At 44.7% G+C, this 27,490-nt stretch overlaps 1 protein-coding gene and 1 pseudogene across 1 annotated transcript; both read left to right on the top strand.

Moving 5' to 3' along the window:
• The first annotated feature begins 497 nt into the window (after window positions 1–497).
• LOC146187017 (uncharacterized) lies at window positions 498–8,743 on the top strand. The gene is made up of 10 exons (XM_084608160.1): window positions 498–604; window positions 1,244–1,459; window positions 3,542–3,618; window positions 5,842–5,926; window positions 6,047–6,088; window positions 6,159–6,227; window positions 7,115–7,171; window positions 7,333–7,529; window positions 7,724–7,882; window positions 8,735–8,743. The coding sequence occupies exons 2-10, from the start codon at window positions 1,246–1,248 to the stop codon at window positions 8,741–8,743; spliced, it is 909 nt and encodes a 302-aa protein (XP_084464286.1). The 5' UTR covers window positions 498–604; window positions 1,244–1,245.
• A 1,818-nt stretch (window positions 8,744–10,561) lies between these two features.
• On the top strand, window positions 10,562–19,793 carry LOC146187016 (uncharacterized; annotated as a pseudogene).
• The last annotated feature ends 7,697 nt before the right edge of the window (window positions 19,794–27,490 follow it).

Genomic DNA, 27,490 nt, shown 5'->3' with positions numbered 1-27,490 from the left:
TTCTCCTTTTTTCCCCTTTATTAGTATCTTATCTCCTCCTATATTATCCCACAAGGCTCTTTGCCCCTTCTGCAAGGCCCAACTCCTCCCCCCGCGCGCATCCAATTGCTCGCTATAAGCCTCTATGACATTCCAAATCTCCCTATCAGATTTTCTTTTTTTTTTTTCTTCTTTTCCCCTCTCTTTAAACCTCACAATTATCTCCCCATATGTCATGAAGGCTTCCCCCTTTGCGCGGCACGTCCCCGCTTCAAAATCCACCAATCATTGTTGTACGAGTGTTTACCTTTCCATGTTTGTCATTTTTTCTCCAGGGGTCTTCGACATCAACTACCAGTGACAACGCTTTCGCTCCCCCTTCCTCTCCCCTATTTCATTCCCCCCTCCCCTTTACTCGGCCCCGTTGCGGTGTATCCCTGCAAGTACAGGAGACAGTTATAGGGCCGTGTAATCCCCCCCTTCTCTTCCCCCCTCAACGAGAATCTCATCATATATATACTCCGAGAGGACGCGTTGGCTACACGAACGCGCGAACTGTGCACGCTACTTCGTTGTGGCTGTGGTTATCGCTCTCTTGGCATCTCCTCAGACTCGGAAGCCCTACGTAAGTATCTGCTCTCTCCGTTTATCGCCTGCATTTTATTGGTGTTATATACACATATACATTTCCTGTTGCAAATATCAAAGATGTGCATGCCTCGTGTGGGTTCTTTGTTCTAAACGACGTTGCCCACAAGAGGCGGACGCGGCAACTGGCAAGGCTTTGTTAATTTTCGCTATAATTTTTCTCGTGTCAGTACAGGCGGCGAGCAATCGGCAGCGCGCCCGTCTGCCTAAAACGTGGATGGACAGATGAATTCTACTTGCCTTGCTCATTGTATCGGGCGGCAGCTTACGCGACTAAGCTTATAAACTCCTTTCTGCCCTTTCCTTGAATCAGCCTAATCAGCCGGTCGTTTCATAATTTCCTCCCACCATTGTCTTTCCCCCACTAATCACACGACTGCCCCTTTCTTGTACTGTCTCTGTTGATCCATTCAATGTTTCAAATTTTTTTATCAAGCGCATTTAGTCGCAACCTGCATGCCTTATATTCATTGCTTGATGGATACTTATGTTGCGACCATATTGGTGATACTGTGTGGTAGAATTTGTTTGGATAAACTTGACCTATACATGGTGTGTGCACTAGTGAAAATTGTTTTTTTACCTTTCGTTCTCTCCATTTATTTTTCCTGTCCAGAAATGGCAAAACCATTTGCGGTTGTAAAGTTTCCTACTGAGGACGACAGTGTTGCTGTCGTTCCAGTTGTGTGGCTCAGTCCAGATTGGACAGAATGTCATTGGCCAGTAACAAGGAACTCTGAGATTACCAGGCTTGCGAAAGAACAAGCAGATCCGTCTGCCTTTCCTGGATACAGATGGCAAATGTGCCAAGTGGCAGTTGTCACAACATCTCGTAAGTAGCTGCATTGTAGGCATGTAAGGTCTATGTGATTTGCGTCCTCTGCATGAAGTGTTTCACGGTGCTCCATTTAGCCGTTTGTTTAAGCAGTGCAGCATGGCACCCTCTGTATCATTCCATTCAACTTTAAAAGAGCTGCAGATGTCTTGCTGGTCCATTATAAGAAGAGTGCACTTCTTTAGAAATCATTGTTGAAACTGCAGCCCCCACTGCCATGTGAGTAGGCATGATTTGCGTGCTGGCAAATTGTAGAGTCATTGCACTCATCAGTGAGACTAGTGCCCAAGTTCTGCAAGGAAACTCCCACACATACTTCATATGATGTCTAAGCAGACATGTGCATGATGTATGTTGACACTGCAGTTGTTTAGTGAGAGCATGTGTGTTTCATTAGGGCTTCCATAAGGAGCAGACGTACTGGGGCAGGTTCATGGCGACACTTCAATTGTGGTGTGGTTTTTAAATATTGGTCAAGTGAATCAGGGTTTTGGTGGCTATTAATGGGGGTGGCACACCTGCCTACAGTTAGTCACTTCAAGTCGAGAAAATGAGTAGGTGTGTACTACACATTTGTTTTGAAAATAGCCAGTGCCAACCTGCACTTAACTGCCAGAACAGGCGCTGCACACTTGCTGCAACTCAGAACTGATGTAGCAAGGGCAGCCAAATTGTGCTGACCTGTAATGTGGACACCTAGCAAGCTTAGGCCCACATTCAATGTCTAATTCTGCAAGCCTTTTGATTTTTCAAGCTCCACATCCAACCAAGAAATTTGGTTGAAGCTGCTTATAGGTAATATTAATACCCAGTCACACAAGCACTTTCAGCTAATTCTACGCAAGGGCAGCTTTTTGATACTCTGCGGCAAAGGCTAAGTCGGAAAGAGAAAGGGATCGCCCTTGTATGTGTGCCGAGGCATATGTTATTTGGAACAGGGCGTAGTGGAGTGAAGAGGGAGTCTGAGGGAGTGCAAAGTTGGTTTAGGCTGAGGTAGCCAGTTCCTCACGGGGCAGGCACAAAAGCCCACCTTCCCTTTCCTTCCTATCCTAGAGCCATAGAAAGTTGTCCGCAAGTATAGGGTGCTGGCTAATTGATAGCGCACTATAAAAGATTACAATGCAAATGGAAAAACTACACTCAAAATCAAGGTAACACACAGTGCTTTTGTGCATCGTTTTTTATTCTGTTTGCATAATTCGTCGCATAACTTCCATTCGGCCATTGAGCTGAAGGCCTTGGAAGATATACTTCGACCTCTAAGGAATTACGCCACTGCTACATGGCGATCAATTGCCCACGAAGCCTCTGCGCTCATTATATATTTGCATGTAACCAGAGTAAAATTATGGGCGGCTCTCTGAGGGAGCTGTATTATTTTCCGAGCTGTCATTCCCACAGAAGTGGTGTTTCCTATTGTTTGCCTCAGAAAAGGCTCGTTAAGAAGGGGCGGACCGCCTCCCTCTCCTCCATGATTATGCATCTGTATTAAGCAGAATAGCGGGTGGACAACGCATGGTTAAGCACGTAACTTTCTGCGTTAAAAATTTTCAACTTTAGCGATTCACAGCAAAAAAAAAAAAAAAAGTACTATTTGATGGGAAAAATATCAATGACACGTGCCCCAGCTAAGATGAACCATGGCAAAATAAAAAAGAAAAAAAAAAAACACAAGCTTGCTTCCGAAATGAAATCAAGTGATCGGTGTTAATATTTGTTGAAATTATCGGCTGGCATTTTCTCATTCTGTCTACTTCACTAATTAGTCGGTATTAACTAATTAACATTTTAAACAAGGCTATGAACCCCAGATGTGAATATAGGAACGTTGCCGAGCGCCAACAAAAGTGGAAGCATCGTGACTCTTCTCTAGGTAGAAACGTGTTGAGATGCAGAGCTCCAGACTAACTTGCTGAATTCCACGAATAGCCTCATAAAAATAGACAATATATTTACTGACACTAATTCGCGAGAATAGCCCATATATCCACTTTTTTTGTGGAATCGCAGAAAATTAGAGGCTTTAGAAGCGTGAATCTACATTCTCATTTTTTTTTTTTCTTCTTTTGTGGGTAATAGCAACGGAGATTCTGGGCTTCGAAGAACATGTCAGACACTTCAAGACAGCCAGCCATCGCTGCAGCCTCGACCAACCAGTGAGTGACAGCAGCTGTAAATTTTAAATATGCACAGCTACAGATTCCTAATAATGCACGCATGCTTTGATGATAAGACTCTTACGTCTTAGCTCGCGAATAAGTACTTGGCACTAGAACAGGCAATGTCGCTGGTGTGCTTGCGAGTAATACTTTTTTTTTTTTCAGAACGGAATGATAAACGTTCAAACGCCATAGCGCTGTTTAAATTATTTTGGCCGAGCCTTTACGTACATTTGACAGCAGCGTAATGTGCTTTTTTTTTCCTTAAAAATCAGTCACCAGAGGTGCGCTCATTAAGGAATTCTCTTGTATAGATTGAACTAGCTCTTTTTTCACTTGGCGTTGCCGAGCTATTCAGCTTCGTCTCTCCAGCAGCAGCCGCTCCGCGCAGCTCAGTTGGTCGGGCGACTACCCCTGCTATTTCCCGGGCCCGAACCGCCGACATGGGGAATTTTTTTTTTTTTTCGTGCCCTTTACTAGGACGAGAGTCCTCTCTGCTAGGACACAGCTTTCTGCTATCTTCAAGTACTGGAACACGTCAGCGTTCCGCTGACGTGTGTATCAAAGTATATTTAACCTTTCACTGATATTGAGTGCTCTTTTTTTTTTTTAGGTCCAAAATTTTAAGACATTTAACTAGCTTTAGATTTATTTTAGCCCCAGGGCTATATTGGAGGCTACAGCGCACACCAGGTGAGAGGTAGGCTACTTCAAGTATATAGATAGCTAATTTACTAAACACGTTAGTTAACGTTTTATCTTCATCTTAGGAGATATGTTACATTTTCAGAATTTGAGCTCGGTCTCCTAATTGTACAGGTAAGAAAAAAATCCTTTAAAAATTTGTAGCGCGCGCTACAATGCCCACAAATTTTACCCTGATAGGCAGTTTCACCCAATAGCACAGCACATATAACGTAGATTGCTCCACTCAGAGATTTCGTCTCTGCTGGAATCACCACAGTGTCAGACGTGCGCGCGGTGGCGGTTCGTTGTCAATTTCATCTCGACCGGGGTTTTGCTGATAGCCGCCGCGTCGTTACCTAATGCCCATAGTCGCTGCGCTTGAAGTCCGGCCTCAACCCGCGCATTGGACGAGCGATCTATATTGGGGCTTTAAGCGATCTATGCAGGAAGCGCCCGCTGGCACAGTGTTGTGATCTGAAGCAGCCCATTAGCCTAACATCTGTAGACCTTGTAATGCGCGCTGCAATTTTTCCATGAAATTTTTTTCCTCGTATGCCATTTGCTCCAATCTGCAAATACAAGACCCCCTTCCCCCAAAATAAATAATTGGGCAGTTAGGCAACGTATTCAGTTAATCTAATCCAACCATTCCTCCACTTACATCGTGTCCGTCATAGCCCCCAATGTAGCTCTTAATTAAATATAAGGTCAGTTACCTTTTGTAAAACAAATTCACACCTTCTAAAAAAAACTATGCAGTTGCCCTAGGCCTGCTAGAGCTTTATTATGCGTTCTTGCAAGTGGAGGCACATGCAGTTAGACTAGGACCATTTCGGCTGGAAACATCGATTTTAAGAAGTGTTCATCTTTTTAGCCTCTAGTAATGTTCGTTTCTGATTCAACTTTTGATACTTTCAAAAAAGTGAGCTACGGATACATTCAATATTTAAGATATGAAGTTTATTATTTTTACATAAAAATCAGTTGTCAAAATGGCTTGAATGTAACACCAATTAGTTTCTGAAGATATTCTGAGCGTATTTTATTATTTGCATTTGTGTGTGGCATGATAAGTAATTACTTCTTAACTTCACAACCTAGCTATAACGATTCCTCTTACACACACACACACACACCGATAAGGTGGTTCTCCGCGTTTCGTCGGCCTTCGCGCCCTAGATTCGTCCCAAAATATTCCGTTCGCTGCTTTAACACTCGGAAACAAGTGATTTATGGCTTATGGAGTTTAAGGTCTCAAAGTGCTCTGTATATGCAAAATGCCATAGTGGAGGGTGCCTCCGGAAATTTCAGCCACCTGGGGCTCTTTACACAGTACACAGCTACCTTACTTTTCGCCAGCATCGAAGATGGGCAGCCGCAACCGGGATTTGGTCCCGCGTCTTCGGGATTACCAGTCGATCTTCTTACACATAGCGTGCCGAGCCACAGCGGCAGGCGTGTGAAAACAAGTGTTTTATTATTGTTGTTATTATTATTATTATTTTTTTGCTGAACGTTTCTCAATCGCTGCAGGTTGCATGCCCCCCTGCAGCGGTCCGTCACGCCGCCTTTTCAATCCGTGTTATCATGCGGCACAGGAACAAACTCCTCCCTACAGGTAGGCCTAAAGGAATATTTTGCTCCTCTAGACAACATATATACTTCATTAGAAAAGAATACGTATTTTTATATGCCACACAAGGATTATTTACCTACCGACATATGAATTTCACAACAGGCCCCAGGACGAACTGGAACAAACAAACAGTAGTGCAGCCAAGTAAGTCTCCACGGCATGCACACGATATTTGTTGTTTACGACCATATTCTACATCATATGGTTTTCCCAGTAGCACAGTCCAGGCCCGAGCAGGCTCAACGAGCACAGCAAGAATTAGAAGATGAGTCGTACCTACAAGGTGTGTTTTTGCTTCTTGTTTCCGCAAAATGTAGACACCATATATAGAGAATTACTACAGTAACACATCTTTAATTCGAAGTCACTGAGACATCGAAAATTATTAAAAATGAGTAGGTCTTCGAATTAGCAGAACACTGACAAAAGTAGACGGGGCACAGGCAAATCATGTAATTCGTGCCGACTTGCGAGTGCGCGCGCTGCCTTGAACGAGCTTCGCGATTACACCGAACTCACCCAGCCAGCTCGCAGTAAAGTCACCGGAGGCGGGGAATGCACGGTACAAGGGGCAGAGACATAAGTTGCAGGCGCCACGGTACAGTGGCTGTAGCCGCGGCGAGTCGTCGAGAGCACGTGACACAAAAAACCGGTATCCTGTGCTGTGCAGCGAAGTACGTGTCCTCCTCTGCAGGCGCGTGCTTTGGTCGCCTCGAGGCGGCCGGGCCGCGTGTCGGTGTTTGCGCTAGGACTTGAGCCAGTTGAGCTTTCTGGGGTTGGGGCTCTTCGCGTATTAAAGATTAGCCCCGCTACGTGGCGTCACTTCGCGGATTCGAAGGCCGCCGCGAAATTTGAAGCTGACATACTCTCATATAGCAGTTCTTGGAATTAATTGGGTTGTACAATCAGACGGCACTGAAACTGTATGGGACCGCAGAAAGCTATAGAATTTTGGAGGGTTTCGAATTTCGGAGTTCGAATTATGGAGTTTTACTTTAACTATAAATAATAATAATAATAATACGTTTATTAAAAGGCAGTTGTGCTGGCTGTACTGCTCCAGCTATATGACTGCCAAATGTAATTATGCAAGTACATGATCAGGAGTTATGAGAACTAGGAGGATAATAAAACGATCTATGCGGAATTGTTCTTTAATGATTTTTGCAGGACCAGCTTCGGTGTCACTGCAGCAGCAGCTGAACGACCTGTCTGCTCGTTGTTCCGGTATGGTTTTACTTCCAGTGCCATTAATTTCCATTTTATAAACAGCCCCTGTAGTTTTAGGAAAAATAATTTATCCACTGTGATCACTGCTCAAAACAAGAGACTGACAGTGAATATATCTAGTGACTATATCTGTTTCTACCGGTCCTGTCTTTTTGCAGCTTTCGAGCGGAAAGTTTTTGAAAACCAAATGAGGCTGCTTAGCGACATAGGAGCCGTCCGACAAATGTTGAATTCAGCGAATGCGGCTAGAATAGCAACTTTGCCTGACGACTGCCCTCCCTTGCCGGCCACATGTGCAAGCCAAGTGTTTGAACTGGAAGAGTATCTGGCCGCACCTTCCAACGTGGACAATTTGGTAAGTGGCAATTATGGCTTGAAAAATGCATTCCTTTCTTATGTTTGTCGCTTATATTTTATTTCTCCAGTTGCATGATGCAATGCTGCAACTATTATTCTTCGGTTATACTGATGCATAAATATCTTGTGATTGGTAATCAACTTTACAACAAGTGAAGCTAAATCATTTAGCATTCGTGTCCATTTTTGCAGGTGAAATACTTCTCCAGATTCGGCGGTACGGATGCCAAGACTGCTGTGAGGACTGTACTAATGCAGCTCCTAACCAAACAAGCTGCGATGCAGTTCAGCTGGAGAGGATCTCAAGGCAGAAAACATGCCTTTAAGGAGCAAGGTTCCATTGTGGCTCTCGTTTGGGTTGAGATTCTTTGCGTACTATGCAAATATCTTTGTGTAAAATGGCGGCTCCGCTTCCATCACTTCAACTGCACATTCAAGTGAGATGTAAAGTCGGGAGCAAGAGTGGTGTACAACGCTAGGCCGGTGGTGGAGCTCGGGAAAACTACATGCCAACTTTATCTAACAACATATATGTCTATCGTCTACAGACAATAGTGGCAGTGCCGCATTTTATCCACATGCATGTGTCACTGTCACTGTCCCTTACGCTGTCGCTAGATGGCATTTCAATACAGTTTTCCAGAGCTATGTCACCGGCTGAGTGTTGATACCATTTTTTCTAAGGACTGTACATGATCAGTATATGTCAAAATTTTCAACGTACCTTGGCGGCGGCCACGACAAGCCACTTTTGGCCTAAGCACGAACTCTCAGGACTAAGCACGAACTCTCAGGACCGTGTTTGCGTGCGCACCTGAACCGCACCGTAAGGGAATTAGGCAAGAAAGAGGTGGTGAAAGCGAAAAGAGGTGTGTCGCATGTAGTGGAGGGCTGCGGAGTAATTTTGACCAGCTGGGAATCTTTAACGAGCAATGACATCGCACAGCACACGGACGCCTCTCCATTTCGCCTCCATTGAAACGCATGCAGCCGCCGGTGATCGAGTTCGAATCCGAGTAATCCGGTGCAGTAGCCAGCATCCTAACCACTGCTCCACCGCGGAAGGATAGTCTTCGAAATAAGCGTTCAGTAATGACTTGAAACTTCCAAAGTATACAGCGCGACTTTGTAGAAGAAAAATTATTTGCAACAATACTATATTAAAGAAGGGGTAACACAATATCGTTTTTTTTTTCTTTACAGCCTCCGTGAAGAGCACCTTCGTCGAAACATCGGTGACGCTCGCCGGCGAAATCATTAAGCGGTGGCTGGTCGGAGCCCAAGATCGGGATGGAGGCAGAAATCAAAGGATGCAACCACTACCACCACCCTCTCGAAGCCCGATTGCTGACCAAGCGGACATCCCTTGAAGTATTATGGACACTAATTTTTGGTATTCAAGAAGGACTTTTTGTTGGGCAAGTCAGTGAGCGCTTCGTCCATTTTTGACTAATTTTTGGGTTCGTGCTTTATTTGCAATGATGCGTAATACATTACTGTACGTGAATTAACATGAGATGATTGCTTGTGGCCCTCAATAATTTATAATCGAATTTCTTTTCTCCCCTGTTTCGGTTTCAACATGCGAGCAATGACTGTGACGTCATATTTAGGTCACGAGAGCGTTCCTCTCCTCCTCTCTCGGTGCTGACATGTATGTTCCTTTTTAATGAAGGTTTAGATTGAGGTTGCGGCATTGTATTTTTCTTTCTGTATAATATACATCATATGGCAGTGTTTTCTGCTGTTATCATTTATTCATTTTTTTCCTGGTAAACAGTTGCTTCATCACTATTGTATATAATGTTGCTGAATCAATATAACTAGTGTTTTTACCACTGAAGTGCATTTCTGTTTTTGCTTGTGTGTACTAATCTACTGAGGGCCCCGTGGAAGTCTGGGATTGGGAGCCTTGCCTGTATCTCGATTTCTCTGTATCTATAAAACATACGTGCCAAATAAATTCTTATCTTGAGTTACCCTTAAAAACATTGTTTTGTTTAAACAGGTGAGCTAAATGTAACAAGATGAACACAGGAAGAGAGGCGACAGGATAGGAGCGCAACTTCCAATATTAATAACCAGAAGAGACACCAAAGAAGCGCTGCTGTATATTAAACAAGGAATAAACTTTTCGTCAAATACTTATTTGCTTTTATTTCTGATATCAGAAGAGCTGCTGATTTTACTGGCCTGCATGCTGGCTCGTTATATGCATGCATATCTAGAAAGCATCAACAAATGCATGGCATGTGTATCAGCGCAATGAGCAGTACCGAACAGATTGCCGGCGCTTTAGGTCGTATGCCGGCCATTAATCGTCCAAAAGCAGCCGGCCCACATGTGGCCCGCATACCTTTACGTCGACAAGAAAGTACGGGCCGACGGTAGGCCGACCATTCAGAGACGTTGGCAGCTGGTCAGCACTATTGCGGCAAGTGGTCGGCCAGGTCGGGCCTAAATTTTTTGCCGAAGGTCGGCCGGCCACTTTCTGGTCGGTGAGAGAGGTCGGCCCTACCTTTTGCCACACACTTTTTTTTGCTTGGGACGTCACGGTGTGACGGACGTAGCGAGCGCGAGCCGGCGCGGCCCAACGTCGCCGACGCGCAAATAGAATTGCTCCTATTTTTCGCCGACTGCGCCTACCGCGCCGGCCTCGCATCCCAGTATTCCTCGCGCGGAATGAGAAGTAGGGCAGTATGGCGGCCCACTGTGTAGGTAGCGACCGCGCCAACCACGGCAAAACTATGTCAGACTTTTCAGACACAGTGGTAGAAAGGCTGTTGGAAGGCATTCAGGCGCATCCCTGCGTTTACGATACCTAACGATTAGATTACAGAGATGCAGAAAGAAAAACAATGCCTGGGAGGCAATTTGTCAGCTGTGCGGTCTGGACACAGGTGAGCGCTTCGCTGCAGTGCGCGACTGCTCAAGGAGGTGTCATGATGATGTTTCCTTTATTTATTCAACTGTCAAAAACTTTGGAAGCGCCTTCGAGACCGGTATACAAGAGAGTTGAAGCCCGTCGAAATGGCTACACGGAGCGGCAGCGGTTTCGTGTCCCGCACAACCTGGGAGTTTGCGAAGGCGATGGAGTTCTACAAAAACTGCGGCCGACCAAGAAAGTGAGTCTGTACTCTGCACTCAGTGCACAAAATCAGTGAATACAAACTCCTGTCTTGTCGCTGGTGTGGCTTGATCAGAATGCTAGATCGGAAAAAAAAATCAGCCCTGACACTTTCCAAAGAATGCTTTGAAATTCCACGACCTGTGTCGGCTGACTGAGCTTTGGCAGTCACTCAATGTCGCCTGCTACACCTGCTACATGTGTCCAAGAACCTATATCCATTTGTAGGATGCAACGAATGAATTGTGGCAAAGTGACACTCGTCCATAGTGGGCATGTGTATAGTTTCCTGAGGCCAACCAACCAATCGTTTGGGAGATACATCATTCGGAACCTGGAAGGGGGGGGGGGGATTAGCAAACCTAGTTAGAACATTTCCGACGGAAGCTAGGCCATTTGAAAATTTAGATATGAATATTAAACTTAATTGGAACTATTGGAAAATGCATTTGGAATGCCCAACTGTTATCTGCAAAACCATTTGGTTCATCACCATTGGACTAACCAATTGCACTGCAATGTCCAATTGGGCCCATAATTAGGAAACAAAGTGAACCATTTTTAATTCCCAATTGGCTCGAATGTTTTTTTTAACAAGTTGTCCCCACTGCATGCATTCGATGGTTACCTGAAAATGGCGTATGGTTGCAATGGAAAGAAAAAAAAACTCATCTGCCACTGAGGACGACAATGCAATTCAAGTTTTGTTTTCACTTAGGGCTGGACATTTTTTTCATTCATTTTAAAGGATGATGTTGATTTAGTGAAAAGAATATTTCTTTGTTGCAGGACTACATGCAACCTTGTGCCGGCAGTTCCGGATAATGCCGAAACCTCGGCAGAGGCAATTTTCAACACGATACAGCGAAGGACGCCATCGCCTGCTGGCAGCATCAATACAGATGATGAATACATGCCAGCCCCGCCAGAACTGCCTGATGATGAGCCGCAGATTGCAGTACCAGCTCGGGAGGTGCCGGTTTATGCGAGGAAAAAACACAAATCTAATGATGCCTTCGAGCAGCAATTGCTTTCACACCTTCAGCACAAAATAACGGAACATGAAGCATTTGGCCCGTCAATCGCTTTAGCCTTGGACAAGATGGAGGGGCATGTGGCCGCCCGGTGCAAGGTTGAACTAATGCAAGTGCTTTCCGAATTCCAGGTGCAGTAGGTCAAAATTCAGTTTCTTTTTTTTTGCCATCCAATTTAGCAGAACACAGATTTTTGCTGCACAGGGGGTTATTTATGAATCGTGATATTTCCTTAAAAAATGTGATTTGATGCAATTTGGTTAAGTGACTGTGAGAAGCGCAGTGGGGCGGCAGCATGTGAGTTCAGAGTACACACTCTAGGGGCCGCTATAGTCGAAACAAAGGCAGCACAATAATGGCAGTTACCTTGTCCAAGCCTTTTGAATCGTCACTGGTGAGAGAAATGAGCAAAGCAGTCACGGTAGGTATCTCAAGCAACTAGGAAAGTTTTCCGACAACACACTACAACTCTAGTTGTTCTAAGGGTTCAGCTGTGAAAACAAGCAGGTACTTCACCATCGCGCCTCTTTTTTAGTAGCAAGCGTGTGAAACCTACATCAGACCAAAGAATACTTGAAGCATAAAGGGGTGACGCCACAAAAGTGCCATTCACTTGACATGTTCTCAAGAGTATTCGAAAGCGACATGGGCCTATCGCAAATGTGCTTAAGTTAAGGAAGCGCTGGAGTCGCTCATGTGAAAATATGAGCCACTGGCAAAAGGCTATGAAGCAAAAGAATCTGGAGGTGGAAAAAACCATCCTTGAGTGGAGTCTATCCTTCCTAAAGGCACTATTGATCCTGGAATTTTTCAGCACCGGTATGTGTTCAAAACGGATATGTACAAGAGAGAGAGTTGAAATGTGGTTTTCATTGATGTCAGTTCCAAACTAGTGCTGGTGCTTGAGCACATCAAAGTGGTGAACTCCACATTAAAACCTACCATGTCAAAACAGTCAGACTTAGTTATGAAGTGTAGAAGAAAACATTCAGTTTGCTGCTAGTCTTTTCCAAATGTTTCCTCAGGTCACTTGTGGTACTTTAAGTCTCTGTATGTACATGTTTTTGCTATTTGTCCTCTCTGTCAGTGATGCGGGTGTAGTCGGCAAAGATTTGAACGTTGAATAGAAAGGAATCAAATCAAGTATTTTGGTATGTCAGGAACACAAAGTTGCAATTATTAAAGGCGTTTGACCTTAGAATCATGCTCCAAATTCTCATTTGCTTCAAACCTGCTCCAAATAGGCTTTATTACTCCTTGAGCTGCTCCAAAATGCTTGAGCCTGCTTCCACCCTTGTACATTTTTCCAAAATACAAGATGAAAATAAAAAAATTCAGTAGAGCTATGCACTGACTGGAAGAAAAGGGCAAACCATGCAATCAGTACTATGCACAAGTGTGTCCACATTTTAATTTTTTAATCCTTTGTGCCTTGCAGCTTCTTTAACACTTTTTGACTTCTTAACACTTGTTGATTCAACTTGTAGTCATTATAAGTGCATTTTTTCTATTTCTACACCTGTGATACAGGCACACATCTTGTGCCTTTTTTCTCTGAACATGTGCAATGCCACGACTATAGTCTGGTTACTTTAAGGACAGATCACATATTGTACAAGTTGTTTGTTTCAATGCAGGCAGCAATGGCCGCACGAGACTTCACATGCTTGTGATAAAGCACGGTGCCAAGTTTGTGATTTTAAATGTGATGGCATGTTCCTAATTTTCTTTTCCTTATTTTTCACCACTTCTGTTCGCTTTATAGTGTTCTGCAACTTTATCGTAACCGTCTTGGAAAATTTCCCGCCTTGACAGGTGGGAATATTTTCCAAGACGGTTACGATAAAGTTGCAGAATACCGTTAACTAGGCTTAGTCTAGATGAAACACTGCAATGAAGCACGGCATGATGCCTGTGCAGATGTTTTTTTTTTTATTTGCAGAACATTGCTACTTCTGCAGGTACCTAGTGTTTTTATGAATTTTTATACTTTTTGCTGGTTGATCACCTACATTAATTTGTTCATTTTATATCTACTTCAGATCTGCATTTTTAAACTTATTTGCCGAATAATATGATATGAAGCTAAGACTCTTCATGATGGAAGAGAAGTGTTTATTATACCATTCAGGTACTCTACAGCCTGGAAATTTTTTTCAGCTTCTTTCAGTATGGAAATGTAGCCATTGTCAGTGTCAATTTTGTAATCAAGACAGATTTTGTGATTTCACCCAATAAAGTTTTGTCTGATCACCTTACTGAGTGACAAATTTGGTTCAGGTTAATTTTTTGAGGCCCTGCATTGCAAAATTACCTGACATTTTTCTGGAATTCCAAGAACTGTAAGGTCACAGGACACCTAATTAAGGACTGCTCTAACTGCTGGGAGACCTTAGCCTTTTGCGACAACTGCCTTTGAAGTTGAAATCGGTCGTTATACAATAAATAGAATACTACTACTTCCACCCAGTAAGCACACTTAATTCTGTCAAATGTATGACACAAAATGGCTGATGAACAAAAATTCTGAACATCAAACAACATATGAAGCATGTGCAGTGCAACTTTTAGGGAACAAAGAGAATTTAGGCAGAAAAAGTTAAAAGGAATGTATTTTTCAGAGCACAATTTTGTACAACACATGGGAAAACAACCAAGTGGGGAGTGATACACTTGAACAGAATGAAGCCTACAGGGTACTTGCCAAAATAAAAACTGCAGAAAGAGAATGAAGCCCGTCACATACTTAACAAAATAAAAAGTACAAGAAGAGATTGTTTCTCAAGTATATGCTTAGAATATTTACAGCAGAGAGGCAGAGCTTGTGCCCACATTTTAATCTCGAGGAATTGCCTATCAGTGACACGAACAAATGACGGACTTTTAATTCGTTCCAATAGGCTTCGTTGTGCACGGTGCAAAGCATACAGACAAGCATGAAGAGGCCTTATGTTAAAAAAATATAACAGAAAGCTTCGTCTTAAAACCGGACGCGATAGCGCCTTTGACGCCATCTCTTCGTTCCGCCAATTTTAGCCATCTAAAGGCTGGTGCATAGTTGGCAAAGCGTACGTCTATTTGTTGTTGATTTTAGGGTGAAGACGCAGCATCTTCTTGGCGCACAACATATGTTTACAGTGAATGGCATAGAATTGGAGGCACACATTTCGGCAGCTTGAATCCCTGTCACAAATTGGACTGAAACTCGAAAAGAAGGTGGATGCTAAATAAGAAGCGAAACATTGCATGAAAGCACGCTGAACGCTGCGTAGTGAACAGCTACGTAATATTGTTTTACGAAATGACTTACGCCTCACTATATCGCGTAATAAAAAGAAATGAAACCGCACAGCAGAACGTTACTAGAACGCTGGTTCTGGCCAGCAAGTCGACAACGCTGTCACAGCTGTTTCACGGCATTAATTTTCGGATCACACAAAAGTGTTAATGTATGCCTTCGGAGCCAAAACTGTCATAATGTAGCCATAACTGCAGTGCAGCCGTGTAGAGTGCAACGGCAGCACGTAACAGCTATGTGTATGCCGGGTACTCCATGCTTTCGCGCCGCGTGTAGCAGACGACGCACCCGGCAAGGAGCAAGAGTAGGGTGCCTAGGGTGCCTCGATGCGCGCGCCCTCTTGGAGGGTTGTGCCATTCTGTGAAGGGGTGAACGCCGCTTCCGGAGCGGCAGCGGCCATTTCGCTCCCCACCAGTGTTGCCAATTTAGCGGGTTTTTAACTAGTTAGCGGGAAAAAATCTTGCATTGAGGGAGGCGGACTTTTCAGCGGTTTTTAAGAATTTCTGGCTGTTTTTTTGGCGGTTTTTGGTAGTTAAATGTATTTTATTTCTGAACAGTAAACATGTCGTAAAATTTTAGTCTCGTCTGCGAGAAAACGTCACCATGTCGCTGTGAGCGCATGACATCGCTGAAATGCCGCTATGCTACTGTGGGGAACATCGGAACATGCCTTGAATCGATTTCTGCGGCACTTTTGAACCTAATCTTCGAACCTGCCGGGAGAAATGGGACCTGTAAAGTATGCACAGAAGTTCAGGAAAGAGTGGCTGCAGGACCCTAAGCTTGGAGACTGGTTACTGGAAGTTCCAAATGATGCCAGACGAGCGTGATGCCGTTACTGCAAGACTGAGCTTTCTGCCAAACATGTGGATTTGGTCACGCACACCACAACGAAAAAGCACCTCTCGGCTACAGTGCCGTTTTCGTCCGGAAGGCAGACGACTCTAGAAGTTGTAAGTCGCAAGTGTGACAAGTCACGCACTGCCGAAGGGTCCCTTGCTTTATTCGTATGCGCGCACTCCGCAGTTATGGCTTCAGATCACCTTGGTGAGCTATGCCGTAGCCAGTTTCGCGACAGTGAGGGAGCTAAGCATCTCCAGCTTCACCGATCAAAGTGCAGCGCTTTGATCAAGAATGTCTTATACCCTTACTTCATTGAAGATTTGCTGTCCGACTTAGGATCTGGGCGATACAGCCTGATTCTTGATGAATCAACGGATATTTCTGTGACCAAGCAATTGGGAGTCGTCATTGTGTACTACAGCGAAACGATGGGCAAAATAGTGTCGACTTTTCTAAGTTTAGTCGAGCTTCTTTCAGGCTTCTTTCCTAATCCTATTCAATCTTAGCCAGATTGTCCTAGCTTAGTACTGTAATGACCGGCCATTTTTAGACCCACGTGGAGCGACTATTTAAGTGTTTCTTCAGAGAGTGAGGCGGCTGACATTACAGCAAGACTCTCTTCATAGCTCCGGTCAATAGAATAGCTCATTTTCATTTTTTATACGGAGGTAAATCAGCCGCGCCTTCCATCTAGATGCATGATGCTGACGATTTTGCATTTTATTTAATTTTATGTCTAAACGGAGCAAGACTTGGAGCATGCTCGTTCATATTGATAAAATAATGCACCATCTGATTTGCAGCATGTGTGGCCACTTTTTTTTCAGCGATGCCTAAGCACAGGAAGCCGCCAAAGGAAAGGTTACAAGGGGTGCCTGCGGCAGCAGAGCAAAGGTGCACTCTGCAGCATCAACAGAGTGTTTCTGATACCACATCAATAGAAATCCAGGGCCAATATGTTAACGACATGTCTGATATGCCACACACGGCAAATCAAGAACTGCAGCCATTGCCCAGTGATGACAGGGAGACGGCTCAAAGTCAGATGAACAACTCATCTCGCCCAAGTTCCATGCCAGAAACTTCAATTCCCTCCACAGATGATTCCCTGCAAGTTGCCTGAGCACTTCGTGCAACCCGTGGTGAGTGGTTGGGAGAGAAGTGCAGTAACAACTCATGTGCTGAACTACGCACATGAGCTGATAAAAAATACGCGAAACTTCGCGAAGTTCACAGCAAGACAAGGGCTACAAATCAGTCAATTAAAAAGAAGCTTCAAAAGATGGAAAAGGCCAGCGAAATGTTACGAAAAAAACTGGAGTTCCTAAATCAAGACCAAATGCGAGCCCTGTCCCGGGACAGCAACAAAGGTTCCACCTGGTCGTCCAAAACAATTAAACAAGCCCTTCAGATCAAATTTGTGAGTGGAACTTCAGGCTACGAAACCCTAAGAAGACTTGGGTACCCTCTGCCTTCTAATAGGACTCTTGTCCGTCATCTTCAGGGACTCAAGTTCCTACCAGGGATCTTAACTGAAGTGATTGACGTTCTCAGAGTAAAAGCAGAGGGCATGGAAGATACTGAAAAAGATTGTGTGCTTTATCTCAATGAAATGGAAATTGCACAAGGGTATGACCTCAATCGCGCTGAAGACATCGTGTTTGGAGGGAAAACATTTCCAGCAGTTCCAGATGAACCTGCATGTCATTGCTTAGTGTTTATGGTCGGAGGATTGAACACAAGGTGGAAGCAGGTAATCACATACCATTTCACAGGAAGCTCTGTCGACGGGGGTCTGCTTAAAGGCCCACTGTCCACCCTCCGGTCGAAAATATTTTCTTCCCCGGTGACTGTGAGACTTCGCCCCTGGAACGCAAGGCCGCAAAATGTTTTTGAAAAGAGTAACTAATAACGCAGTTACAGCCACCCGATTCTATCCTGCCTCTCTCCTTCCGTTCCCTCGCAAAGGTTTTTCACTCTCCTGCCCGAGGTCTAGCCTCCGCAATACAAATTCCCCTTCCTCCTCCGCGTTTGGCGGGAGGTGGGGCGTGGCTCCCCGCGAGCGCGAAAAAAAAAAAAAACGGTCAAGGGAGCGCGCGCCGCTGGATTCAGTCTGGCCGTGGCGAGGGAAAAGCGCGCTGCGAGCGGTAGACACCCATCCTTCTCCCGTCAGTCAGCGAGACGGACCAATGGACGTCGTTCGCGGTACGTACGTCATTATCGGGGCCCGTCGGGCCAGCGCAGGAAGCGGTGAAGCTGGCTTCTCAAGGGAGAGCATGAGGGAGCTTTGAATTGTATTTTCGATGCTTTGCGGTGCGCGTGTCGCTGTAGAATTTTGCACAGACTATCTCCGGTACCTGATCGAAACACTGGGCTCCTTTTCTTAAAAGGGCCTTCCCTGGACAGTGGCCCTTTAAGGATTTTGTTCTGGAAATCGTGCAGCTTTGCGCTGACATTTCTCTTAGAGTGCTTGTGGTAACCTTTGATATGGGAGCCTCCAACAGAGCTATGTGGCGCGAGTTAGGTTTTTCTAGCCACAGGAATTCTAACACTGTGCTCAATCCCTCATCCCATGCTTCAGGGAAAGGAACTCTTTTTCACTGCGGACGCTGCTCACGTGATAAAAATATCCGAGGTCAGCTTTTAAACTCTATTGACTTTACGCTGAGCGATGCAACTGTCTGCCAACATAGCTTACCCTCAAAGTCAAGCTGGAGCACGTGCGCGCTGTCGTAAAATACGACACTAGCAAAGAGCTGAAAATTGCACCCAAACTTTCTGAAGCTCATGTCAGCAAAGGCCATTTCACAAAAATGAAGGTCGGCATAGCGGTTCAGTTCTTCAAGGAATCCCCAGCCGCCATTCGTTGTCTAATAAGAGAGAAAGTGCTCGAACCAGAAGCTGAAACCACAGCATGGTTCCTGGAGCTCATCGCAAAATGGTACAAACTGATGTATGTCCTCACGACATCCATCAGTTGCACTTAGTTGGCAAGATATGGCAAAGTACCATGAAGCCTTGCACATGTTGCGCCTGGCATTGGATACAATTCAAGGCATGCAGGTGGGCAGCACATCCCAGTGGAAGCCCTCACAGGCAGGTCTCATGATTGCAACAACAGTTGTCCTTCGTTTGCAAGATATTGTGCTTAAAATGGATGGCTACAAGTTCTTTCTCACCGGGAGACTGCTACAGGACTGTCTGGAGAATCTTTTTTCTGTTGTGCATCACAGGAAACCCGTTCAAACGCGTATGATATGAAATGTGCTTTGAAACTTGTATGTGTAAGTCAGTTTTTGCACACGCCAGCAACCTCAAGCTATGAAACGGATGATTCTGAGTACCTGGTTGATATGATTTCACAAGGAAAAAAAGAGTATGTTGGAGATGTTGAAGAGGAAATTGACGATGGGGAAATTCTGTTCATTGAAGCACTGACTTCAATTGAGTGCAGTATTTTGCATCATATTGGTGGATTTCATGTGAAAGGAATTTAGAAGAAAATGAACTGCGAGCAGTGCAAGGCTGCAATGCTTGGCTCGACGAACCATGAGCATGCATATTTAACTGCACTGAAAGAGTATGTCCAAGATGGTGAGAACTTGTGTTATCCGAGTGGTGAGGTTATGAGCCTTCTTCAATCCTGCAAAGAGCACTTTAAAGGAATCACGTCCAGGGCAGACAATCTGTTCACCCTAAAGTCCCCTCTAAAGGCTGTCACAGAATATTTGAACAAGAAGACACGATGCACTATGGAGGCCTGTCAGCGACACAAGGATTCTCTGGCAAACGTATTGATATCAAGTTATGCAAGAGTACGGCTGCGCATTCACCTGCGTCAGCTCGAAGCTGAGAGAGTCAATGGGCATGGAAGCAAGACATGCGCTGCAGTTAATTTGCAGTGAGTTCTAGCGCTTGTCTTTGACTTTTTCAGGTTTCCAACCAAATAAACAAGCTATCACATCGGAAATCGCTATCGGATGCAGTTTCTTTTCCCATTGTTGAGAAACCGTGTGGCTGCTTTATTTTAGCGACATCGCTATCTGGTTTATAGTAGTGAGCAGTTTACATCATTTGCTGCATCAGATATGCTAAACAGGGCTTATAGTCCGTGACTGCACGAGTCATGGTTTCTATAGCATTAAATCTTATGTCTGAAGCACCAAGTAGTCTGGCATGAATTAAAAAGTTTGTTTATCCCCATCTGCATATAAAAAGTAACGCGAAAGAAATGAAAACGAAATTCAGGATAGCTATGGGAATGCTTTTCTGAGCATAAAATAGCCATAAAGTACTATATTGTGCAACGTAAAATGAAAGAACATGCCTATCTATACTCAAGCTTAACACAAAAATGTGCCAGAAGTTGTTTATTTCGTAGTATTAGTGCGTAATGCTCCGCAAAAATTATAAATCACGTTTGTAACTACAAAGAAACATTAAAAGTGGCCCGGATGTGTTCGCTGGGTGGTATATGGCGCTCGTCTGCTGATTATGAGGACGGGAGCGCGACACAGCCGCGGCGGCCGAGTTTCGATAGAGCTGAGAAACACAGTGCCTTGTACTAGGCCGATATCGGTGCATTTTAATAAAACCCTAAGGTGGACGAAATTTCCGATGCTCTCCACCACGGCTTCATCACAGCTGATGTCGCGAAATTACAAAAGACCGTGAATGTGACACTGGCTGAACTATGCGATATTCCGCCTTTGCCGCCCTTGGCTGCGTACGGAGCGGGCATCCTAATGGCGGACGTCGTAGCAGACGACGCGGTTGTCTCCACCCTGCACGGCGGCGGCGGAAGAGCGCGCGCATCAATACACCCTAATAGCAAGTTTGATAAACAGCACCGGGTTTGCCCCCAAACCAGTAATGGTGCGCTGTGCACCGCGGTGGTTCTTCAACCACTGCTTCTTGTACAGTGCTGTCCCCCACTTGCGGTTTAGGTTTATTTGACGTCGCCACAGTGGCTCGCGCACTTGCTGCAGCTGATGCTTCCTCCGCGTCTGCCTCGTCCATGAGCAGGTCAGACACATCCTCACTGCCCACGGGTCCGATTACACTGGCATAGGTCCACGAACATTGGCTCTCGTCGTGGCCGAAGCGACGACAGACACCGCACCGCGGAATACGGCACTCACGGCGAATATGGCCTGTGGCTCGGCAGAGTGGAACCCTGCCCGGCACAACAAGAAGAGCTAGCTCACCGGACACGCTCAGCTGATGAGGTAGATCGTCAACCTTCACACCAACGTTCAGCTTCAAGGTCACATTTCTTGTGGTAGAGCCTTTGTCTGTCACTCCTTGAGCACGCCAACGCTCTCGAGAGATGCCACTGACCTTGCCGAAAGGAGCGAAGGCGAGACGCACGTCCTCATCTGGTACACTGTGCAGGAGCCAGTGCACCTTCATGCGTATATCCCTGTTGGCCGGGTCAATGACGAGGCATCGCTTCTTCTTCACTTGCAGTTCGCCAATGCTGACCACCTTCTTGACTGCTTCGGCATCCTTGAGTGTAACGGCCCACACATGGCTCATTCGATACGCCCCCAAAGCGATAACATCGGGGAGCACCGAAACCTGAGCGAGGGCGTCTCGAAAATCCTCAACCCTATACAGCCAGGCAGTTATGTCAGCGTGCAAAAATGCGGTATTTAAAACGAACCGACCTGTGGGAAGACTGGGCAAAACAACCTGGTAATCACTGTCGGAGGACAAAAACCTGTTACCGCGGCCCTGCTGCACCGCTGACACTGCTCCGTGGGAGCCCATGAATACACGTCCGCTCGCTAGTCGAGATGGTTTTGTATGCTTATATCCGTCTATTGCGATTTTCTGTTTTGCACTTTGAATCTTTTTCTTAAGTGCGGTCGTCCTTTGACGATTGCCCTGTATCAATACACATAGGCAATATCATCTATCATTCAAACGTAGCAGTGTTCTGCACGTACACCTAAGAATATGCGAATATGTTACGTACTGGCTATTTTTTCGCCGTGTTAGAGCGCATTTTTCTTTCTACGACAGAGATATCTCGTACGGATCCGCTTGTCATATATATATGACCTTTTAACTTCACAGGCTGGCAGCGGAGCAGCGGTGGCAGTATTTTACTTCCAATCACTCCTTTTGAATATGCAAACCCTTAAATAAGCATCGCTGTTGATATGCAGCTATCAATGAATGGTTCGGTGGGTGGCGACGTGTTTTGAGTTATGCTCGAGCATGTTCATGTGGAAAGGCGAATTTATTCCCTGCACTTCCGTATTGCAGACTCGTCATCAGTTACGATATCAACGTGCGCCATAAGGTCAGAAGACGTGCAGCGATTGTTGATTGTAATTACCGCATGCGCTCACAGCAGCGCATGCAGAAATCGAAATGCAAAATAAACTTTCATGTTCATTTCATTCAAATTTGAAAAAAGCTTTCTTGTTGTTATTTCTTGGTTCAATTTAGCTGGGACACCACATGCGTATATCAAACTTTGCCTTTTCAAACTTGCATAAACAAATCCTGATTAAGGAGCCCATCCAACTCCTGTATCATGGTACACAGGACCTATTCACAACTCCGATAACTCCTAATATATATCCCACATGTGATATACAGGGGTTAAAGGAGTCTGAAAAGGAGTAACAGGAGCTATATGCATATCCTGCGCGTCCTTCTACTAGTCCTGAATGCGTCTTTATGGGTCCTTTATGCCCCATTTCGGCTCCTGCATACTCCCATATTATTTCACACAGGACCTATTAAAACCGCAAATAGGTTTTTTCAATAGGGCTATGTCAACCGCCATGACAAAAAAATCTTTCTATGTTCAAGCTATCTGTGACAGGGACCGCAGATTTCTTGATGTCTTCCTTGGCCACACAGGCAAGTCAAATGACGGTAAGGCTTTCAGGCGCTCATTTATTTTGGATGACTTGCCATGCATCACTGCAGGGAAATATCATATTCTAGGGGATGCAGCATACCCCGTCAGGGAATATTTGCTAACTCCGTACAGAGACTATGGAAATCTTACCCCTGAACAGACAAATTATAACTTCAGGTTGAGCCAGACGCGTGTCCGCATCGAGAATGCTTTTGGGTTATTAAAAAGCCGGTTTAGGCAACTTCTATACCTTGAGTTTCACACAGTAATGAAAGCAACGTTATTCATACTTGCATGCTGTGTGCTGCACAGTCTGTGTATTGAAGCAGGCGACACAGATATAATTGATGACAGTGAGGTCACAAAGAATGTGAAGGTCTGCTCTGAGCAAACACTGGAGATGGACTGCTCGAAGAGAGATAGGTTGCTGCGGCAATTAGGCGAAGACAAGAGGAGAAGGTTGCACAGCATCTGTTTTCACTGTTGTAACCAATATATTTGATTGTTCTGTGATATGTGCATTTGTAATCGTGCAATAAAATTCATTCAGTTCCTGTACCTGCCTGAGCTTGTGTCTTCTGCTAGTGTATTGTTTTCAGCAGCAATAGAGGTATAATTAAATAATTAATCAGTCATGAACACTGACAAGGTGTTACAAAATATTTATTGAATTGCACTTTGTTTTATCAATCACGAACGGAAAACAAACAATATTGCACTCTATAGATCCTGCATTGAACAGCGTGAACAGAGAAGCACGAAAGATGAGGGAACAAACGAACACAGCGCTATTTTGGCACTATGGGCTCCAGGGCTCTTCTACTGCAGGCTCTATTCGTCCTCCCAGCAGTTGTCGCAGCACTTCCAGTTTTTCTTTATGACGTCGTTCTCGGCGCTCTTCTCTACATGAATTTTCCACATCATTTCTGGTATACTTAGTTTTGATCGCTTTGCTGGAGCTGTTTGACTGGGTTTTTCTGTGCGATATTCTAGCCACAATCAGCAATCTCTTCCTTGTATCTAAGATCTGGTATGTAATGAATGTGTTGGGTGCCATGAGGATCAGTGTACAAAAAATTCGTGTTTTTGCTGTGTTTATTTGGGCTTCGACATGGGAAAGAACAAGTCGAACCAATCTTTTCCTTCCTGTCAAGAAGGGAGGACTAGGGCTTGTGCATTTATTTATGCGCCAGGTTGTATCCCGCTTTATTTATCTACGCGACCAAAACAATCCATTTCTCCGGACAGTGATTCAAGTCAGGCTCAACAGACTCCTTCCAGGGTTCGTGGTGTCGTCATGTCAAAATATGTGCGGTGCCGTGACTGGATATCTGCGTGAAGTTATGCTTGCTTATAGGTTGTTAAATGTGCGTTTCCCTCATGAATATCTGTGCAATGTCACCAAGAAGAAACTCTACAGAGACCTCAATGACATCATGCTTCCCCAGCCATTGTACCGTTTGCCATACCGTGGAGGCCCCGGACAAGACGTCCTTAAAAGAGTTAAAAGAATGCCGGTAATATCTTCAGTCAAAACTTTTTTCTTTAAATTGCACACTAACACGCTACCCGTTAAGACATGGCTTCATAGCAAAGTCATCTTCGTACCCTGGACTACCAATTGTTTTTTATGCAAAAAACCTGAAACAATAGAGCATGTTTTTCTTGACTGCTGGGACCCAATATTTCACTGGGATGTTTTACAGCGCACGCTTAAGAAACAGTTACCACTCGATCTATATGGAATAAGGTTCTTGCCGATAGAAACATCACAGGATATACCATATGATTTGATTATGCTTCTGGGCCTGCACTCAATATGGAAAACGAGGATGCAATTTGAACATGCTGATCTTGTCGTGCGTCCTGTTCGCAAGCATTTTGTTGAAAGTGTCGTTTCACTAAGAGAGTGTTACCGAGCACTCCCTGATCCACCAGAATGGATTACTTTGCTTGATGTTTTGGTGTCACTGAGAGAATTTTAATCCGTGTTTGCCAAAGCCTGGCTTACGCGTTTTATGCACTGTATTTCTGATTTCACTTTCAAATGTCAAAGTCGGCAATAAAGAAAAAAAAAAAAGCGCCGTGGTGTAGTGGTTAGCGTGCTGGGCTGGTATGCGGTGTAATCTGCGAGATCATGGTTCAATTCCTGGTGCGGCAAGTTTTTTTTTTCCATTTTCTTTATTTACGTGCATTTTTTTATTTACCTGAATGTCTTTTTAGCCTGCATCCTCATTTTCCCCACAACGAGGGGGCGCTCACCACATTCTACAACGCACATAGCCTGCGACTCCTACTACTCCTTTTACTCCTACCACTCCCACAACTCCCATGTCCAATAACCTGATATGAATAGGTCCTATATATAGGTTTTTTCAATAGGGAGGTAGACACTATCTTGTGTTCCGGGCACCTGGTCTCAAAGTAGGTTCCATCTATGCAACCAAGGACAGCAGGGAAGCCAGAAATTTGAAGCAAGAAAACCGTTCCATAGATCACTTATGCCTGAAGCAAGACTGAAAAAGCCTGTCATATTATGAAGGAAAAAATGCGCAAATGGGTTTCTTGACATGAGCGTCATATAATATTTATTCGTAAAGCAAACGCTGAATTAAAAAAAAAAGAAGACTAGTTCACAAAAGCAGTGACCAAACAGCAAGGTATTACTTTACCTTCTCAAATTTTTGACTGCAATGTGCCTTTGCCTCCTCCAATAGTGGAAATCTGATAACATCGGTGCTGATGCTATCAAGGAAGCCAGCGACGCTATCAATGATGTGCAGTAACGTGCTATCTGCCATGCCAAAAACAAGTGCAGTGGCTCGGATGCTTGTCTTGTTTCCAGCAAACCTGAACAAAAAAAAAAAGATCATGTGCAGTTATACATTCGCAGGAAATTCCAACCTCGCAACTCACCAAAGGAATGAAAGAACATGTTCTTCTGCTGTTTTTCTTGCGTATGGTCCCCGACCACTGCTGTTGCCATAGAAACAGGATTTCTCGTAGTCCGAGATAACTTTGTAGCAGACGGCCTTTCCTATCCGAAAGTGCTTTCGGAACTGAAAAAGATCATTTCACCCACATCATCTGTTCTATCAGCGAATGTTTTCTGTGTCGCGAGTGTTACGGCATGACATGCTTGTCCAGCTAAGTACTTACACGCCTAAATGGCCACTTGCTATCAACGATCAAATGCTTTCGTCTACAAGCAGCATCAAACACGAGAGGCAAAGAATTAACGAGACGGACACTTGCTGTTTAACGCTGTGTGCCTCCTTCATTTTTTTGTCCCTTATCTTTGATGCACTAACACTTAGAAACGTGAATTTTGACGTAACAAGTATTTTCTATGGCGTGTGGGCTACGATACGAATGATTACTTTGCTGCAGACATATGCTTCTCCAGCCCTATATAAATTTAGCCCTATAAAAGCAGTTGCATACCAAGGCGAGCAGTGGGATATGGTAGCTTACCTTGTTTTCATTAAACCGTCTCACTACCCCATCCACAAAGTTGACAACCTTCGGGCTTTCACACTTTTCATTTTCCTTATTACAGCAATCAATTCATCTTCACTGTCGGACGAACTCGAGAGCAAATCTTCAACGATCGCGGAAAGCAGCGTAGCATTTGATGCCGACGCCATGTTGACGTCTGCTCTTCGCAATGCTTGCTGGGATTGCACTCCGTCGCACCGCCGACTCCGCGGGTGCGCGGCGGGGCAACTGAAAAGTGCTCCCAGACGGTGCGCCCTGTTTATCGAAGACATCCAGTGCGCACCGGTGCGGTTTATCGAACGCAAAATCACGCACCCGTGCGCACTGGTGTGTTTATCGAACGTGCTATAAGGGTACCTCGATGCCAGCGCTGCCGTTCAGGGTGGTGCCAACCTTTCAACAGCCCCACGCCGCCTCTTGCTCGCTCCGACGCCATTTTGAAGCACAGCGGCCGGTCGGAGTGGTTGCAGTTGCTCGGCGCAAGCAGTAGCGCTTGCTTTGTTTGCTGACGTCTCGCAAGTGATTTTAGGTTGTGTTCGACCGTATGAATGACAAGCTTGGTAACTCCACCGAGCCAAAAGGACGGGCTCTTGTGTGCCAATGTGCACCGGGTCAACGCGTAAAGGCCTAACGGAGAAGGAAATGGGAAGCTCAAGTTAAGCGGGATCGGTGGAAAGCAACTGACAGCTCATATATCTGCGAGGTAAGTTACAAACTAGTTTAGTCTTATCAAACCGCACTTTGCAATTAAAATATACTTTGTAGGTAGCGTGAATTCGCAAAGAATTATAATGTCGCACACCTTTTTGATGTTTCACTGGAAGCACTGGCATTTGTTTTACAGAGAAGTTTGCGTAAGTTGTATTTAGACAGCACAGTCAACTGCAGCGTTAAAAAAAAAAAATAGTAAGCATGAGTGTGAAGTGCCTGATATTTTCGAAAGAAGGTCTATAGTGATTTGTCTTGAAAGCGTGGCTTTTATGTTGGTGTCGCTTGAAAGACCGCGATTTTCTCTGAGACCTCAGGAGATATTTTGCGGCTATCATATCAAGGCGCGTGACTTTTTCTCTTTAAATTTGAAAATATTTGAACTGTACTATTCGCAAATGATAGAGACGATGTTATGGTTGCAGGTATAGTTGATTTACGCTGTTCGTAAGCAGTTTTTTTGTTTTGTTTTTTTTTTACGAGGTGTTAAGCTCAGTAATTTAGCTGTTTAGGCACCTTAAATAACTGGTTAATTTCTTAAACGCATTTAGTTTGTATCAATTTAAGAAAA

This window comes from Amblyomma maculatum, chromosome 6 (genome assembly GCF_055883805.1).
Source record: "Amblyomma maculatum isolate TAMU_Amacu chromosome 6, ASM5588380v1, whole genome shotgun sequence".
NCBI lineage: Eukaryota > Metazoa > Arthropoda > Arachnida > Ixodida > Ixodidae > Amblyomma > Amblyomma maculatum.
This window is presented reverse-complemented; position numbering and strand designations above follow the sequence as displayed.